Genomic DNA, 18,516 nt, shown 5'->3' with positions numbered 1-18,516 from the left:
CCAGGGCTAACCCTTCTCTCTTCTTGTTCAAATGATGCCATTCCAACTCATCTCCTCCAACAGATTGCCTCTTCTGTCTTTCCCACTCTTTCACTTATTTTCAGTCTCTGTCTACTGGCTTCTTCCCTACTGACTTTAAACATGCCCATGTTGTCCCTATTCTGAAAAACCCCTCACTTGATTCTTTTATCTCCACTAACTATTGTCCTGTATCTCTTCTGCCCTTTGTAGCTAAAATAAGGCCACCCATACTAGGTTCCTCCTCTTTCTCTCCTCTCACTCTCTTCTTAACCCTTTACAATCTGACTGTTGGTTTTCACTGAAACTGTTCTCTCCAAAATTACTAAAGATCGTTTACCTGCCAGATCCAATGGCCTTTTCTTAATCCTCATTTTCCTTAATGTCTCTGCAACCTTTGACACTGCTGATCACTCTCTCCTCTGTACTCTTTTCTTTCTAGGTTTTTGGGATACCACTCTCTCCTAGTTCTCCTTCTACCTATTTGACTACTCCTTCTCGGTCTCCTTTGCTGGGTCCTCTTGCAGATCACTTTGCCTAATTATAGGTGGCCCTCAGTTCTGTTGTTGGCCTTGTTCTCTTCTCCCTCTATGTTACTTCACTTGCCGATCTCATTAGCCCCCATAGATTTAATGACCATCTCTATATTGATGATTCTCACATCTACCTTTCTTGCCCTAAACTCTCTGCTGACCTTCATCTCCAACTAACTTCCTTTCAGACATGTCAAACTGGATGACTAGTAGACATCTTAAACTCAACATGTCCCAAATCGAACTCACTGTGTTTCCCTCTAAATGCGCCCCCTCTCTTAACTTAGTATTTACTGTAAAGGGCAATACCATCCTTCATCTCTCACTCAAGGCTCACAACCTAGGAGTCATCCTCTGCTCCTCACTATCTTTCACTCCTCATATCCAATCTGCTGCCTAGACCTATTGATTTCATCTTTGTAACATTTCTCCAGTACTCCACACTTTTCTCCTCTGACTCGGCTTCCACTGTAGTACAGGCCCTCATCACCTTGCGCTTGGATGACTGCAGCAGCTGCTGGTGGCTCTGCCTTCCTGAAGCCTCTCCCCACTCCTGTCCATCCTCCATTCTGCCACCAAATTGATTTTCCCAAAGTGCAGTTCAGATGATGTCCCACTAGCCAATCAAGTCCTGGCTTTGTCTTCTTTTCCTAACCCATGTTTTTTTTGGGGGGGCCGATGTGGAGGAAGAAGGAGGGCCTTGATAAATATATTTGTCACAAGGTTTTTCCTTGCTTTCTTTGACTTGGTTAATTGTGAGGAAAGGAACAAGGAGAGAGAGAGAGCTACCAGTGCTGATGCCTCCCTGCACTCCCTGTTGCCTTCAGGATCACATGCCTATAAAAATGTTCTTTTAGACATTCGAAGCCTTTCATAAAACAGCCCCTCCTACTTTTCCAGTCTTTTTACATTTTCCTTCCTAAAACATACTCTTTGTTTCAGTGATACTGGCCGCCTAGTTCTTCCATGAACAAGAGACTCCATCTCTTGACTCTAGGCATTCTTTCTGTTATCTCCATAACTTAAAATGCTCTCTCTCCTTCACTCTGATTACTAACTTCCCTGGCTTCCTTTAAGTCCCAAATGAAATCCCATTTTTTATTGGAAGCCTTTCCTAAAACCTTTCAATTCCGTTGCCTTCCCTCTGTTAATTATTTCCTATTTATCCTCATATAGCTTGCTTTGTATATATTTGTTTGCATGTTGTCTCCCCCATTAGATTGTAAGCTTTTTGAAGGCACGGATATCTTTGCCTCTTTTTGTATCCGTAGTACTTAGCATAGTGTCTGGCACGTGGTAAACTTTTTTTTTTGGATTTGTAATTTTTAAAATTTAATTTATTTAATATATTTAGTTTTCAACATTGATTTTCACAAGTTTGAATTACGAATTTTGTCCCCATTTCTACCCGCCCCCTCCAAGATGGCGTGTATTCTGGTTGCGCCATTCCCCAATCAGCCCTCCCTTCTGTCACCCCACTCCCTGCCCATCCCCTTTTCCCTTCCTTTCTTGTAGGGCAAGATAAATTTCTACACCCCATTGCCTGTGTATCTTATTTCCTAGTTGCATGCAAAAACTTTTTTTTTGAACATCTGTTTTTAAAACTTTGAGTTCCAAATTCTGTCCCCTCTTCCTTCCCACCCACCCTCCATAAGAAGGCAAGCAATTCAACATAGGCCACATGTGTATCATTATGTAAAACCCTTCCACAATACTCATGTTGTGAAAGACTAACTATATTTTGCTCCTTCCTAACCCATCCCCCTTTATTGAATTTTCTCCCTTGACCCTGTCCCTTTTCTAAAGTGTTTGTTTTTTTGATTACCTCCTCCCTCTCCTGCCCTCCCTCCTATTGTCCCCCATTTTTTATCTTCTTCCTCCTTCTTTCCTGTGGGGTAAGATTTCCAATTGAGTGTGTGTGGTATTCCCTCCTCAGGTCAAATCCGATGAGAGCAAGATTCACTTACTCCCCCTCACCTGCCCCGCTTCCCTTCCTGCAGAACTGCTTTTTCTTGCCACTTTCATGTGAGATAATTTACCCTATTCTATCTCTCTCTTTCTCCCTCTCTCAATATATTCCTCTCTCATCCCTTAATTTGATTTTATTTTTTTAGATATCAACCCTTCACATTCAACTCACCCTGTGCCCCTGTCTATGTATACACATACATCTATACATACATACACACACATGCATATATATACATATATGCACACACACACACACACATACACACACACACACACACACACACACACACACATACATATGCATATTCCCTTCAGCTACCCTAATACTGAGGTCTCATGAATCATACACATCATCTTTCCATGTAGGAATGTAGACAAAAGAGTTCAACTTGAGTTTCCCTTGTGATTTCTTTTTTTTGTTTACCTTTTCATGCTTCTCTTGATTCTTGTGTTTGAAAATTCAGCTCTGGTCTTTTCACTGAGAAATCTTGAAAGTCCTCTATTTTATTGAAAGTCCATATTTTGCCTTGGAGCATGGTACTCAGTTTTGCTGGGTAGGCGATTCTTGGTTTTAATCCTAGCTCCATTGACCTCTGGAATATTGTATTCCAAGCCCTTCGATCCCTTAATGTAGAAGCTGCTAGATCTTGTGTTATTCTGATTGTGTTTCCACAATACTCAAATTGTTTCTTTCTGGCCACTTGCAGTATTTTCTCCTTGATCTGGGAGCTCTGGAATTTGGCGACAATATTCCTAGGAGTTTTCTTTTTGGGATCTATTTGAGGAGGCAATCTGTGGATTTTTTCAATTTCTATTTTACCCTCTGGCTCTAGAATATCAGGGCAGTTCTCCTTGATAATTTCTTGAAAGATGATATCTAGGCTCTTTTTTTGATCATGGCTTTCAGGTAGTCCAATGATTTTTAAATTCTCTCTCCTGGATCTATTTTCTAGGTCAGTGGTTTTTCCAATGAGATATTTCACATTGTCTTCCATTTTTTCATTCCTTTGGTTCTGTTTTATAATATCTTGATTTCTCATAAATGCACTAGCTTCCACTTGCTCCAATCTCATTTTTAAGGTAGTATTTTCTTCAGTGGTCTTTTGGACCTCCTCTTTCATTTGGCTAATTCTGCCTCTCAGGGCATTCTTCCCGTCATTGGCTTTTTGGAGCTCGTTTGCCATTTGACTTAGTCTATTTTTTAAGGTGTTGTTTTCTTCAGTATTTTTTTCAGTATTTTTTTGGGTCTCCTTTAGCAAGTCATTGACTTGTTTTTCGTGGTTCTCTCGCATCCTTCTCATTTCTCTTCCCAATTTTTCCTCTACTTCTCTAACTTGCTTTTCCAAATCCTTTTTGAGCTCTTCCATGGCCAGAGACCAGTTCATGTTTTTCTTGGAGGCTTTTGATGTAGGCTCTTTGACTTTGTTGACTTCTTCTGGCGGTATTTTTGGTCTTCTTTGTCACCAAAGAAACATTGCAAAGTCTGAGACTGAATCTGAGTCTGTTTTAGCTGCCTGGCCATGTTCCCAGCCAACTTACTTGACCCTTGAGTTTTTTGTCAGGGTATGACTGCTTGTAGAGTAAAGAGTACTTTGTTCCAAGCTTGAGGGAATGTGCTGTTGTTTTCAGAGCTATTTCTATACAGCCAGCTGTGCCACACCAGCACTCCTCCTTCCCCAAGAACTGCCAGCCAGGACCTGACTGGGATCTTAAGCAGGCTGTGCACTCCTGCTCTGATCCACCACTTAATTCCTCCCACCAGGTGGGCCTGGGGCTGGAAGCAACTGCAGCTATAGTTCTGTAGCTGCACCACCTCCTCTGCGTGCCACCCCCTGCCAGCCTCCCCCCCCCCCCCGCCCCGGGTGGTGGCTGAACTGTGAACTCCTTCCACTCTGTCCCCTGAAGCTTTTCCCACTAACCTTCCCTGTTGTCTTTGGTGTTTGTGGATTGAGAAGTCTGGTAACTGCCACAGCTCACTGATTCAGGGTGCTAGGGCCTGTTCTGCTTGGCTCCTGGTCTGGTTGGTCCTGCCACTGCCCATGCTGGGCTCCGCTACCCTCTGTTCCCAGATCTGTGAGTGATAGACCTCACCCAGCGACCATCCAGGCTGTCCTGGGCTGGATCCCTGCTTCCCTCTGGTATGTTGTGTGTTCTGCAGTTCTAGAATTTGTTCAGAGCCATTTTTTATAGGTTTTTGGAGGGACCTGGCTGGGAGCTTATGCAAGTCCCTGCTTTCTAGCCCCGTCTTGGCTCCGCCCCAATTTATTGTTCTTTAGATATGTTTTAGAATTCACTTATAAATCTGTTTTGGTCTATTTGGTGTTTTTTTTCTTTGGTAGTTCTTTTGTAATCTGTTCAATTTTCTGAGATTGGACTTTTTAAGCTTTTTCTTGTTTTGTTAATTTGAGCTTCATATTTTTGTAAATATTCTCATGCATTTCACTTATCAGTTTTATTGGCAGATGGTTGGGCAAAATAGTTTCCAATAATTTCTTTTATTCTTTATTTGTTCTGAATTTCACTTTTTCACTTTGTTATTTTTTGGGGGGGAGGGCAAGGCAGTTGGGGTTGAGTGACTTGCCCAAGGTCACACAGCTAGTAAATATCAAGTGTTTGAGGTCAGATTTGAACTCAGGTTCTCCTCATTCCAGGGCCTGTGCTCTATCTAATGTGCCACCCAGCTGCACATCCTTTTTCACTTTAAATACTGGTGATTTGGTTTTCTTCTTTTAAAAAAATTGAATTATCTAATGTTTTATTGTGTTTTTTTTAATCAGTAGTTTCATTTATTAATAAACTAGTTTGGCTTATTCAATTTTTTTTGCTTTCGGTTTTATTATTTGACTTTGAGAAGTGTTTAATTGGAGTTTTAAAATTTATTTTCTAATTTTTTGATTTACCTACCCAACAACATTCTTGTGATAGTCTTCAAGCATTTATATTTTGACAGTAGGTAGCTTTAATTGAGATAACTAAAAGTTATTTGTGTCCTGACTGGTGAATGAGGTGGACTGCTGTTGGTGAGGATAAACATAATGAGGCTGATATTTTTGTGTTCATCATACAATGGCTTTGAAGGGAATTCCAATAGAAATCCAAAAATATTTTTGGCAGCATACTTCAGATAAATGTATAGTTTACCAAAGAATTTAGTCCTAATATAGAAAAGCTATGCAACAAGAAGACAGTGGTATTTAGCTTCTGTAGATGGTGGGGAGAGGGGAGAGGGCCTTGTTTTCATATGAGAATGCCTTTAGCCAGCAGGGCAGGGTGTGGTGACTTTCATGGTCTTCAGAATCCACCTATTCAGAAAGGTGAGACATTCTCCTCTGTGAAGAGGAAATTACATCAGTTACATCAACATAGCCATGGAACATAAGGAACAACTTACATCTAGGGTGGCCCAGTTTGGGCCTTGCCCCTTCCCACTAGCCAATCAAGTCCTGGCTTTGTCTTCTTTTCCTAACCCATGTTTTTTTTTGGGGGGGGGATGTGGAGGAAGAAGGAGGGCCTTGATAAATATATTTGTCACAAGGTTTTTCCTTGCTTTCTTTGACTTGGTTAATTGTGAGGAAAGGAACAAGGAGAGAGAGAGAGCTACCAGTGCTGATGCCTCCCAAAAGAGGGTCATTTAAATGTTTTTGAAAATGCACAAAGAGCAGAGGGAAGCTTTGCTTGTCTTTTTTGAAAGTAATATGGAATTTATTATACAAAAGCCTGATGGGTTCTTTTATCCATGTTTCTCTAATTTGTTTATGATATGGCCTCTGATGTGTAGGTCACATCCACAGATGGAATTGATCTTTGTAGGAGATGTGAAATGTTGGTCTAAATTTAATTTCTTCCATGCTGCTTTCCAGTTTTCTCAGAATGTGATTACATATCCCAGTAGCTGGAGTATTTGTTTATATTTATGATGTGGTCAGGAATAGTCTTTTCTCTGGGACTTTGTGTGTGTTGTGTGTGTGTGTACACACACACAACACACATGTTGTGGATTTACTCTCTTCTTCTGTGTTTGCCTCTTGGGCTTCTTTTAGTTGATAGTATTTCTTCGTAGCGTTTGGTATTTTCCTCTGTTTCCTCATATTTCCAACCGTAGCTGTTTATTTTTAGGTCAGACTGCGCTTCTCACAGTCTTGGAAAGAATAGGCAAGTTTTGCTTAGAACTGTATGTGGTGACTATAACTAGTTGCTGTCTTCTTGGGGAATTCCTGTGCTTTGTTTCAGTCTTCTTAGACTTAGGTTTTGATCTGTACTCCTTATCTTTTTACAGTAGTCTTCAAACCCAGAGCTGGTTTTGTCCCTGGCTGTGATCCTTAACAGGCCCCGGGGAAAATGGTGTTCGTTGTACTCGTAACAGGCCTCCTATATGGCCTTAGCTTCTTTGTTTTCCAGGAGTCACCCCGGTCCTTTCTCCTGCTTTGGTTCTTATCATGCCTCGGACCTGGTTGTGGGATCAGGTTAATATAATGTGGTCTACTTGGACCCTGGGCTGGGCACTGGTCTGGGCCCATCTCCTGAAACTGCTTAGAGACCTTATCTTCTGTCTCTTCTGGTTTATCCCTGCTCAGATTTTTCCACAGGTTTCTTACAGTCCTTTTGTATAGTCTTGGAGTAGACAGAATTGCTAATAGAGGTTTCTCTCTAATTTTCTTCATTTTTGTTCCTACTGGTGCATTTTTAGAGCTTTGCCGATTATATTTATGGGGGAGTCTGGATTCCTCTAGATCCTAACAAGCTGCTGCCCTCCCTTCTGTTTCTGTGCTCCCTTACGTGAGGGAGAAACATCTTTCTTGAGTCATCTTAGCCTACTTGGCTTCCATTTTAGTTTAGCATTGATTATTGGAGCATTTATGTGTTTACATACTTTTCAGTACCAAAAGAAAATTAGGGAAAAAACAGTTTCTGTCCTTAAGGAAGTTTATTTAAAACAAATTTTTTTGGGGGAAAAACCCATGTGAAATGATTGAGAATAACATATAGTAAAATGATCAATTGAATATAATCAAGTACCAAAGTGTATGTTACAAATAATAACTTATGATTCAGCAGGAATGAGTGAGGTGAATGCTGACTGTCATTAACTCTGGCCTTTTGGGCAAGCTCTCAGACTTCATCAGGTCTTGGTTTGTTCATAAGGACTGAACACATTAGACTACATCATTTTCAGAGACCCTTTTATTTATATGAAAAATTTTAAACTTATTATGAAGTTTATCTGATCAATAAACATGAACATTTCCTCCTACAAAGAATAGAAAAAGAGGAATGTAAATGAAATACTGTGAATCTCTTACAGCTTTTAAAAAAAAGTGCATATTAATTTTATCATGGTAGTCCCAATACTGCTTTGCTTGTGTCCCTTCCTGAACTTGATTTTGACTTCTTCGTGTTTTTAAAATGGTTTATTGACATTTCTTTGTTTCTTCCTTCTTCCTTTTCTTCTTGTAAGTATCTCCTGAATCTTCTGCATTGCTTTTGCCTCACCCCACCTCAAAAGCCTCCCTTGTTACAAATAAGTATGGTTAAGGAAAACAAATCACATATTGGCCTTGTCTGAAAATTTCCAATCTGTCACTTACTCACCAAAAAGTGGGCTTCATAATTGATAGTAATCCTTCTCTAGCTGTGATTGGTCCATTGCATTCACAGTAATTTTTAAATAGTTCACAATTGCCTTCCTTTGCAGTCTTGTTGACATTACATAAATTGATCTCCTGGTTTTAGTCACTTCACTATGCATACAGATCCTCCCAGGGTCCTCTGTCACTGTTGTAAGTGCAACCATATTCCATTACATACATATGCCATGATTTGTTCTGCCATTTCCCAATTGATAGCCAACCACTTTGTTTCTAATTCTTTGCTATAACAAAAAGTGCTGCTGTAATTTTTGTGCAAATTAGTCCTTTCCGGCTCCCTTTGATGTCTTTGGCTACTCCACCTCATCACTTCTCTCTGTCCCTCTAGCCTAGTAGTTATATGGTTGGATCGTAAGATATGTAGTTTAGTGATTTGGGAGCTAATTCCAAATTGCTTTCTAGAGTGATCAGATCATTTCACAGCTCCACCAACAGTGCATTAAATATGATTGCTCTCCTTTGGCCCTTCTTTGGGTCCCTTTATCTCTAATAATAGATAGTTATCAGGAAAATCTTTGTGGAGGAGGTGGAACTTGAGGAGTATCTAGGTCTTAAGTGGGGATGGAAGGGAGAGGGTGGTATTCCAAGTTAGGGAGTATCATGAGTGAAGGAACAAAGCCAGGAATTAGTGCTGCAGATGTGGGGAAAAGTCAGGAAATTAGACTTCCTGGAAAAAAAAAAAGTTTATAGTCTGAGGAGTGATGGGAGATAAGGTTTGGTTCTGCAGTAGCTTACTAAGTTTTAGTTTGGTTTAATCCACCTGTTTATCTAATAGTATAGGAGTGAAAACAAAAAATGTCATGTGATAGGTTACAGTATCATTTCACATCTTTCTTTACCATAAGTTGATATGTACATACACATGCAAAAAAAGCCTTAATCTGTTTATAGCAATGTAGAGAAATGCTTTATTTAAGGGATGATATATAGCTTTTGGTATGAAGTTATCTATAAGTGATAAATACTAGTTGAAACCTTTATGGAAAATACAATATGAAAAATGAATTTTGCTTTGATTTTAAAAGTCTGTGTCTAAAATCTCCTTTAATACCCTACTCTGATGTCTCATGATGACATGGCGGTAATCTTGGGTTCTGAAGCATGTGACATTGGAGGGCAAGATGTGGCAGGTTTTAACAAGTTGTAAAGGTTGTGAATATGGACCTTGTGATGGACTCTGTGTCTGTTCTTGGAGGACTGCTCAAGCCAGGTTCACAAGTGCCACATTTCAACTTCCTTGAAATATTGAAGAAGCTTTTAAAGGCCACCTGGGGTTTTGTTTTGGTTTTTCCCTCCTCAAAAGAGCCCACATAACATCTTACCAAGTATTTCTGAATAGTGGGTGGCATCTTGTCTTTATCCATTAATTTTATCGTATTATCCTTTATTTTTAATATAACTTGAGCCCCACCTTCCTCCCCTCCTTTTTTTTTTTCAGCATCTCTTGCTCCTCCTCCTCCATCCATCCTACAGGTAACTCCTCAGTTGCCTTTAATGGGATTTGTGGCCAGAGTCCAAGAAAATAGTAAGTTTCCTTCTTTATGCTGTTGATCAGATTATAGGTGTGAAAGGTGTTTATGTGTCACTGACCTCTATTTGCCTTTCTTCCCTTTTTTGTGAATCATATAAAATATCTTTTTTGCTTACCTGTCTGTCTCTGTTCAGAAGAGATGCAGTTCATTCTTTAAAACTGTTACTAAATTCTAGAGTTTGTAAAGTGTATCTATTTTAAAATTTTGTTTGTTTCCGTGGTCATATTGATAATTTTGGCCACACATTTGAGTAATTGAATTGAAAAGGAATGCACAATCTCCTCATATGTGCCGTTACTCTGGTAGGCACTGGTATACAAGAACAAAACAAGACAGTCTCCACCCTCAGAGAGCCTGAATTTTACTGGGAGTAAACTTAAAATATACACACATTAAATACAAAGTTATGGGCAGGGGGAGGTGTTATAAAAAAATGGGAAAACCAGGAAAGACTTCTTGAAGGTGTCATTGGAGTGAAGTTATCATGGGATTCAGGGGCTCTAAGCTGCTGAAATGAAGAGGAAGAGCATCCAGGCCTGCAGAATAGTCTGTGCAGAGTTAGGGGCAGGAGAATGACTCTTATATACAAGAAACCAATGAGTTCGATGGAATTTAGAGCACGTGACATGGAATAATATGTAACCAACCTGTAATAGTGGTGTGGAGCTTTAAATGCTAAAGACAGACATTTTTATTTCCTTCTAGAAGCAGTAGCTTCTTGAGTCAGGGAATGACATGGTCAGACTTGTGCTTTAGGAAGATTAATTTGGCAGCTACAGCTGAAGGATAAATTGGCCGGGTGGGGGCGGGGGGGACGGGGATGGATGGACTGAATGTAGGGGGGCCAGTTAATAGGCTGTTTGAATAGTGCAGGTAAGAGATGATTTGGATCTGAACTTGGGTGGTGGTTATGAGAGTGGAGAGGAGAAAGATGTGAGAGATCTTGTGGAGGTAAAAATTAGCACGATTCATCAGTTGACTGGGAGAGTGGGGGTTGACTATAAACCTAGCTGATTGGAAGACTCATCATGTCCCCAGCAAACATAGGGAAATTAGGGAAAGGAATGGGTTTTGGGGAAAGATATTAAATTCCATTTTGGAATTACTGAGTTTGAGATTCTTTGGGACATGTAGATGGGGTGGAAATGCAGTCATATTCTCAAAAAAATCCCTTTTTTCTTCAGGGGTAGCTTTACAATTTTGTAAATATTGTATAGTAAAAAATAAACTGATCTGTATGGGAATTGGTTAAAGAGCAAATTAATAGCACTGTGTAGTCACAAATCATCCTCTTCAGATCTTCTGACATCATCAGCTTTCACAGTCAAGAACTAGGTAAGGAAGCTCACTGACATGAGAAGAGTATCTCATGTGCTTTTGGTATGAAGAAGGGCTGCTAATAAATTCGCATTTCTTCATCTTTGAATTTAAGCACATCCAAAGATATAGAAATCAGTCACTCAGTAAACATTTATTAACTGACTACTATGTGCTAGGCACTGTGCTAAGAAAGCCCTTGAAATTAGTGTTATCTTAGGAAAATTAAGATCCTAGATTAACTTGCAGTCAGTCAATTAGCATTTATTTCCCTCCTGCTATGTGCTAGGCACTATGCTAAGTACTGGGGATACAAAGAAAGCCAAAATACAGTTCTTGTTCTGAAGGAGCTCATAGTCTTATGGGGACGGGGAAGAGAGCAGAAAACAGCCATGTACAAACAGGTATGGTACAAGGTAGGCTGGAGATCATCTTGGAGGGAAGGCACTAAGATTGAGAAGACTAAGAAAGGCTTCTTGTAGAAGATGGAACTTTATCTGAGATTTGAGGAAAGCCAAGATGGGGTTGTAAAGAGGGACTGTGCCAGGCCTGGGGGACAGCCAGTGAAAATGCTCAGAGTCCAGAGATGGAGTGTTGGGTTAAAAAAGAAGCAAGATGGCCAGTCAGTCTGTAGACATTTATTAAGCACCTGCCATTTGCCAGGGATTGTGTTAAGCCCTGGATATTTCTTCTAGGAACCTGACATAGACACTAAGAAGTAAAACTCATATGTTTATGGTAATTCACAGCTCTGGAATGCACTCTCCAGTATGATTGGTCTATTCAGAATTATTTGTTTTACACAGAACTGCTTTACTCACTGCTTGACTGTTGTACTTCACGACTTCAACTAAAAAGAAATCCGATTCTCATCTGCCTTTATAATTTTAAATTTTAATTTAATTGAATTTAAATCTTCATCCTTAAAAGAATGTTTAGAAAATATTAACCCATTGTGAATAGCACTTTTTTAAAACCAGACAACTACCAAGCCCATCAGACTGGTAATAGCTTAGCTGTAGAGCCCAGCCCAGTCCAGCCAGTCATCCACCTTCTGGGATGCTGCGCTACCTACTCAGAACTGAGCTTATAGCAGCACAATTCAGGTTCATTCTTTAAGCCAGTTCACAAGGATTCCACGGCATTTGCTTTTCCTTCTTAAGCCAGAGGTGGTTTTTACCTCTCTTCAAACGAAGGTGGTGTTGAAGAGGGCAATAGTTGTCCCTGGAGCTACTGGCCAATGAAATCAGTTCTTGCCTTAACCAAGCAGGCATCATTCAGTCTTTTCTCATTGAGCTACCTTTAACTGCCCCTGCTCTATCTTTAACTCTTTATTAGGTTCCACTTTCTCTATTGCTGCTGTTTTTCTGGATAGATGCCTCTTACCTTCGAGTACCCCTCTTAATGCTTTCGGTGAGAGCCTCTTGACTTCCAGGGACTCATCTTTTACTTAAAAGGTCACAACTTCCTACATATCTTTGATCAAATAGACAATCCTTTAAAAATGATACTTTACTCGTAGTCTCCAAATGTTGATGTGATCTCACATTTTCTTAGTTTTGCCCTCTTTAGTCAGAAAGCATCATAAAGCATGGAGGTACAAATCTCCAACAAGGTTGTGTATCTTTTTGGTACCCTTAAAAAGCTGTTTTTCTTCAAATTCACATATCTCATTTTTAATAAAATATCTTGTTCTGCCTCTTTGCAACATTAAACAGTGCAGGGTATCATTTTACCTTGTTGACAAAGAAACCCAAGTCCTCAAATTCACACCATAAGACAAAACTGTCCAAAATATCAGTTGAGAGCTGTTTCATGCAAATATTTTATTAGTGTATATTAAAACATACTCATTAGGCATGAAAATATTCATAGTGGTGATCAATACCTTATGTCCTTTGACAATTAATATAATCTCTTTTTTTCCACAAAATATTTTTTCTGTGGCTGAGCTTTTATTTATCTTTGGCTGAGCCTTCTGAAAAGATCTTAAAGAAGATAGTGTGCCTTACACTAGGTTCTTGCTTACTAAATTAGTTCAAGTCTCCTGACCTGAATGAAATCCCAGGCTACTTAAAGAATTCACAGGTGAATTATCTTTAAGGAATCATGGAAAAGAGAAAAAGTACCAGATAACTGGAGTCTTCAAAAAGGGACAAAAAAATTCTGCCAGATATGGACTTGTGCTTGGAGTGAAGAAAGGAAGAATTCCAGAACCAATCATTAAATGGATGATTATAAGCACTTGTAGCTAGGTGATGATCCCTGGGAGCCAGCTTCATTAAGACATATCATGGCAGGAAAACCTGAATTTCTCTTTTGACAGTATTACTATTGTGGTAGATACTAAGAAAATTGTTTGGTATTTAACCAAATCTCTCATGATATCCTTATAGGCAGATGGGAGAAGTATGGATTAAATGATCAGCCTAATTAAGAAGATTCAGAACTAGTAGACTGACCATACCCAAAGGCTAGAGGTTGAGCTGGAAGAAGATCTCAGAGGCCCAGATAGGCTGAGTGCTTTGTCTTAGGTCACACTGGTTGTAAGCATCCTAGAAGGTGGATGGCTGGCTGGGCTGGGCTCTATAGCTAAGATATAGCCAGTCTGATGGGCTTGGACTCTAGAGCCACACTGCCTCCATTCATAAGTTGGTTTCAACTTGGAGGAATGTGTTATTAGTGCTATGCTACAGGTCCATTTATAATTCCTTTTTGTTTGTTATTTTTCAGGGGCTTGGATGAAAGAATGCTTATGAGATTTGCAGATGAAAAGATCTAGAGGAATAGCCAGTATGTTTTATGAGTCTTTAGTCATATGACGTGATTAAATTCTTTACAATTTTTAATTTGAAAGATGGACTGTATCTAACAAGACAAAATTTAATAAGGACAAATGTAAAGTCCATAACTCAGGTTAAAAAAATAAAGTGTACGAATTTAGAATTAAGAAGATGGTGGCTAGTGATCAGTTCATCTGAAAAAGATTTGAAACTTTTAGTTGACTACAAGATCAAAATGATTCAAAAATGTAATGTTCCATTTGGTCCCCCACCCCTGGCAAAATAAGATTAGATTTCATTAATAAAACTGTGGATTTAAAATTAAGAGAAGTAATAGTTTGTTGTACAGTGACTTAGATCACATCTGGAATATTGCACTGAGTTATAGGTGGTATATTTAATAGAAGCATTGGTAGGCTGGAGGACATCCCAAAGAGGTTGATTCAGGGATGTCAAGGGAACTTAAAACCTTGACATAAAGATACCCTGGGGAAAAGACTTGGAGAGACCATTGTAGTTGTCTTCAAATATTTGAACATGGAAGAGGGCTTAGATTTGTTCTTTATTTCCTAGGTGTGGGGTGGGGAGATGAGGAACAGTTTTCCATGGGTAGCAATTCCTTTATAAGGAAGACCTTTCTGTCCATTAGATCTGTCTGAAATGGAGTGGGCTGATTTAGACATTTTCTCAACACTGGATATGTTTGAGCAGAGGCTAAATAACCACTTATCATGAATTAGTAATCACTTACCAGAATTCATGCATCAGGCAAGGGTTAGCTTTGGTAAATTTGAAAGTCCTTTTAGAACCCAAAATGATCTATAAGAATATCAGACCTGAGGCGCTAAAATTTTGGTGGGCTGTCTATTGTCTTCTTTCTAACTTAACTGATTTTTTAAGTAATGTTCATTTCCAAATCTAGTTTTGAATTCTGTGATAGTACAGTCTTAGAATGAGAGGCATTCCAAATCTGTATATTTTTGTTATCATATTGATGATTTATTAGTTTCAGACACTCCTCCCCCTCCACCTCCTGCAGAAGAACCAGTCTTTGATGAATCCCCACCTCCACCTCCACCACCAGAAGATTATGAGGAGGAGGAGGCAGCTGTGGTAGAGTACAGCGATCCCTATGCTGAAGAGGATCCTCCCTGGGCACCAAGGACCTATTTAGAAAAAGGTAAATGTAAAGTGATATGTGGAGAAAGAAGTTAATTCTGAAGAGAAATGAAGCTGTATTGATGCTAAAACAATCTTAACTGGTTTGTCTGCTTCCAAGTAAAATTCTATTTATGTTTTATTCTTCAAATTCTCACGTCAGTTTTAAAGATTTATGTGATCTTAACAAGCACTACTAGGCTATAGTTTGAAAATCCTGGTCATCTTTAGTTGAGGTACATATCTATCATTCATATAATATCACCTCTTACCTAACAGTAATTAATTGTTTTATCTAAGACAAGGAAATTACATTTCTTTGTTTCCCATGAATATTTAAATATTTTTAAAGTTACTTTTACCATGTATGCTTCTAAAGAATTATTTTGTTGTATAGTGAATCAGGATATTTAATTTAAGAATAAGAATTGCCATAAAAATTTCTCCCAAGAAAGAAACATATGACACAGTTCACTTGAAAGGTAAATTTATGAGCATTTTCAAGGAAAAGTTCATCATTGCCTATATATAGGGCAAAAACAATAAGGTGAAATGAAAATAATGTAAAAACAAGGAAATCAATAAGAAAATTAAAATCCAATAAGACATTGCCCATCAAGTCATGACTAATAAATACCTTTGAGAGTATTCAGCTCAGGGGGAAAAAGACTTTTGGAAGAAAAGCATTATTAGGGAAAATGATTGTGTCATCATTTTCAGTCCCAAAAAAATCTCAACTGCTCCCAAAGTGTAAAATTAATCATTCAGTATTATGTACCGGGCATATGCTAAACCCTGGCATTACAAAAAGAGGCAAAAGACAATCTCTGCCCTCAAGGAGCTTACAGTCTAATGGGGTAGGCATAGGCAACATGCAAACAAATACATACAAAACAAGGTGTATATAGAATAAGTAGGAACTAATTAGCAGAAGGAAGGCACTAGAATTAAGAAGGGTTGGGAAAGACTTCCAGTAAAAGACGGAATTTTAGTTGGGACTTAAAGGAGGTCCGTAGGTAGACTGGAAGAGGGAGAATATTCCAGGCATGGGGGATGGTGAAAATACCCAGATCTAAGAGATGGAGTGTTATTTGTGGAAGAACCAGAAGACAGTATCACTGTATGGAAGAGTACATGTTGGTTGTTGTCCTTCATTCTTGAAGAGGACCAAAATGACATCACTATGTTGGAGTCAAGGTACAATATGTCCTACTCTGGCTAATTAGACCAATATAAGCTTGGAAGGCTCTACCACAGGTTGGGCACAAATGGTCCATATGAACATTTGGAGTGGAGATGTTTCTAAATTTGTGCATCACAGGGTTGGTTTTTTTTGAGCCACAATTCTGCTTTGTTCATAAAGCACAGCACCCTCTTTGATGAAGGTGTGCCATGCTGGGCAGTCCTGTGCCAGTGTCTCCCATGTCTCACAATTGATTCCAAAGTTCTTCAGAGAGACCTTAAGAGTATTTTTGTATGTGTCTTCTGACCTCTCTGAGTTCTCTGGTATGAGTTCTCTGTAAAATAGTCTTTTATGCAATGTAAAGAGTAAGAAGATTGAAAAGGTAGGAAAGGGCTTTGAATGCCAAATAGAGCATCCTGGAGGTAATGGAGTTTATGGGAAAGGGGGTGGAACATGACACGATCAAACCTGCACTTCGGGAAAATCACTTTGGTGGCATAATGGAGGAAGAACTGGAGTGGGGAGAGGCTCGAGGCAGGCAGAGCCACCAGCAGCTGCTGCAGTCATCCAAGCACAAGGTGATGAGGGCCTGTACTACAGTGGAAGCCGAGTCAGAGGAGAAAAGTGTGGAGTACTGGAGAAATGTTACAAAGATGAAATCAATAGGTCTAGGCAGCAGATTGGATATGAGGAGTGAAAGATAGTGAGGAGTACAGGATGACTCCTAGGTTTTGAGCCTTGAGTGAGGGATGAAGGATGGTATTGCCCTTTACAGTAAATACTAAGTTAAGAGAGGGGGCGCATTTAGAGGGAAAGACAGTGAGTTCAGTTTGGGACATGTTGAGTTTAAGATGTCTACTAGTCATCCAGTTTGACATGTCTGAAAGGAAGTTAGCTGGAGATGAAGGTCAGCAGAGAGTTTAGGGCAAGAAAGGTAGATTTGAGAATCATCAGTATAGAGATGGTCATTAAATCTATGGGAGCTGATGAGATCAGCAAGTGAAGTAACATAGAGGGAGAAGAGAAGAGGGCCCAAGACAGAACCTTGAGGGACATCCATGGATAGAGAGAATGATCTGCAAGAGGGTGCAGCAAAAAAGGCCTAGGAGTGATGAGATGGGTAAGAGAAGAGAGCCAGGAGAGAGTGGGATCTCAAAAACAAGAAAAGAGAACATGGAGGAAAGGGCAGTCAGTAGGGTCATCGGCTGCAGAGACATTAAGGAAAATGAGGACTAAGTAGAGGCCTTGGATTTGATAGTTAAGAAATCTTCAGTAATTTTGGAGAAAGCTGTTTCAATAAGGGGAGAAGTATAACGACCTTATCTTTTTTCTTTTTCAATATTACTCTGAATAAAATATAAAGCATCCAAGTAGATTTCAAAGAAGGTAAGTCTTGATTATTCAGTTAACTAGTTTAAAAGAACATACATCAATTGCTTCCTAAAAATTCTCACTTTCCTGTTATCCATTGCTTTCAACAAATGAAAAATTGATAATTTTTTCCTTACCTTTTCTTACTGTTTTAAAAAAATTGGCATTTCACATGTTTCTACGAGTAAAGTTTGATCTTGCCCCCATTTGATTTTGATTCAATAGAGGAAAGTATGGCTTTGAAGACTCTCCTCTAACTTACGGTCTATCATGCATATATTAAGAATATTTTGAAATTCCTTGATAGAACCCAACAAGGTAACATCGTTCCATGACTGACAGTAACAAGCAAGGCCCAGCACAAGGAAATGCATCTTGCCAGTAGTGCTTCCTGCTAGTATGGAGCCTCTCATTCATTCCATAAACATTATTAAGTTAGTACTATTTCTTGGCACTTTGCTGAGCCATGGTGAAAAAGGTAAAAATGAAACACTTTCTGCCCAAGATGACAAAAGATGGATATAATCAGTATAGGTGTCTCGTTAGAATGTAGGCACATCCTAGTACATCATTGGTGGAGCTGTGACATTGTAGAGAACCCTTCTAGAAAGCAATGAAGAATTATGCAAATAAAGTGATGAAAATGTCTATGCTCTTTGATCTAGAGATTCTGTTACTAGGCTTATACCCCAAAGAGGCAACTTTGACAGAAAGAAGAAAGTCCCCACATACACCAAAATATAGCAGCACTTTTTTGTGGCATCAAAGCATTCGAAAAGAAGTAGATGTCTATTGATTGGCAACTGGCCAAACGGATTGTGACAAGTAAATGTACTACTGGCATATTACTGTGCTGTAAGAAAGGACAGAGATGAGGGCAGAGAAGCAAAGAACCATTTACGTGAATTGCTGCAAAGTAAAGTAAACTGAGCCAAGAAAACTGTGAGCAAAATGACTCCAACAATATAAATGGAAGCAAGCACCAACACAAAACAACCCAAAATG

The 18,516-nt window shown here is 39.2% G+C and overlaps 1 protein-coding gene across 9 annotated transcripts in view; it reads left to right on the top strand.

Moving 5' to 3' along the window:
* The window catches only part of ABI2 (abl interactor 2), a 111,953-nt gene that overhangs the window by 86,458 nt on the left and 6,979 nt on the right, over positions 1 to 18,516 (top strand). For all 9 annotated transcript variants that reach the window (XM_036754241.1, XM_036754235.1, XM_036754234.1 and 6 more), the window contains 2 exons: positions 9,606 to 9,692; positions 14,806 to 14,979. In XM_036754241.1, coding sequence (XP_036610136.1) covers positions 9,606 to 9,692; positions 14,806 to 14,979 — 261 coding nt within the window. The remainder of the gene's footprint in view (positions 1 to 9,605; positions 9,693 to 14,805; positions 14,980 to 18,516) is intronic.

The sequence above is a fragment of the Trichosurus vulpecula genome, chromosome 4, assembly GCF_011100635.1.
Source record: "Trichosurus vulpecula isolate mTriVul1 chromosome 4, mTriVul1.pri, whole genome shotgun sequence".
NCBI classification, from domain to species: domain Eukaryota; kingdom Metazoa; phylum Chordata; class Mammalia; order Diprotodontia; family Phalangeridae; genus Trichosurus; species Trichosurus vulpecula.
The sequence above is the reverse complement of the archived record's forward strand: the minus strand, read 5'-3'. Positions and strand labels throughout refer to the sequence as shown.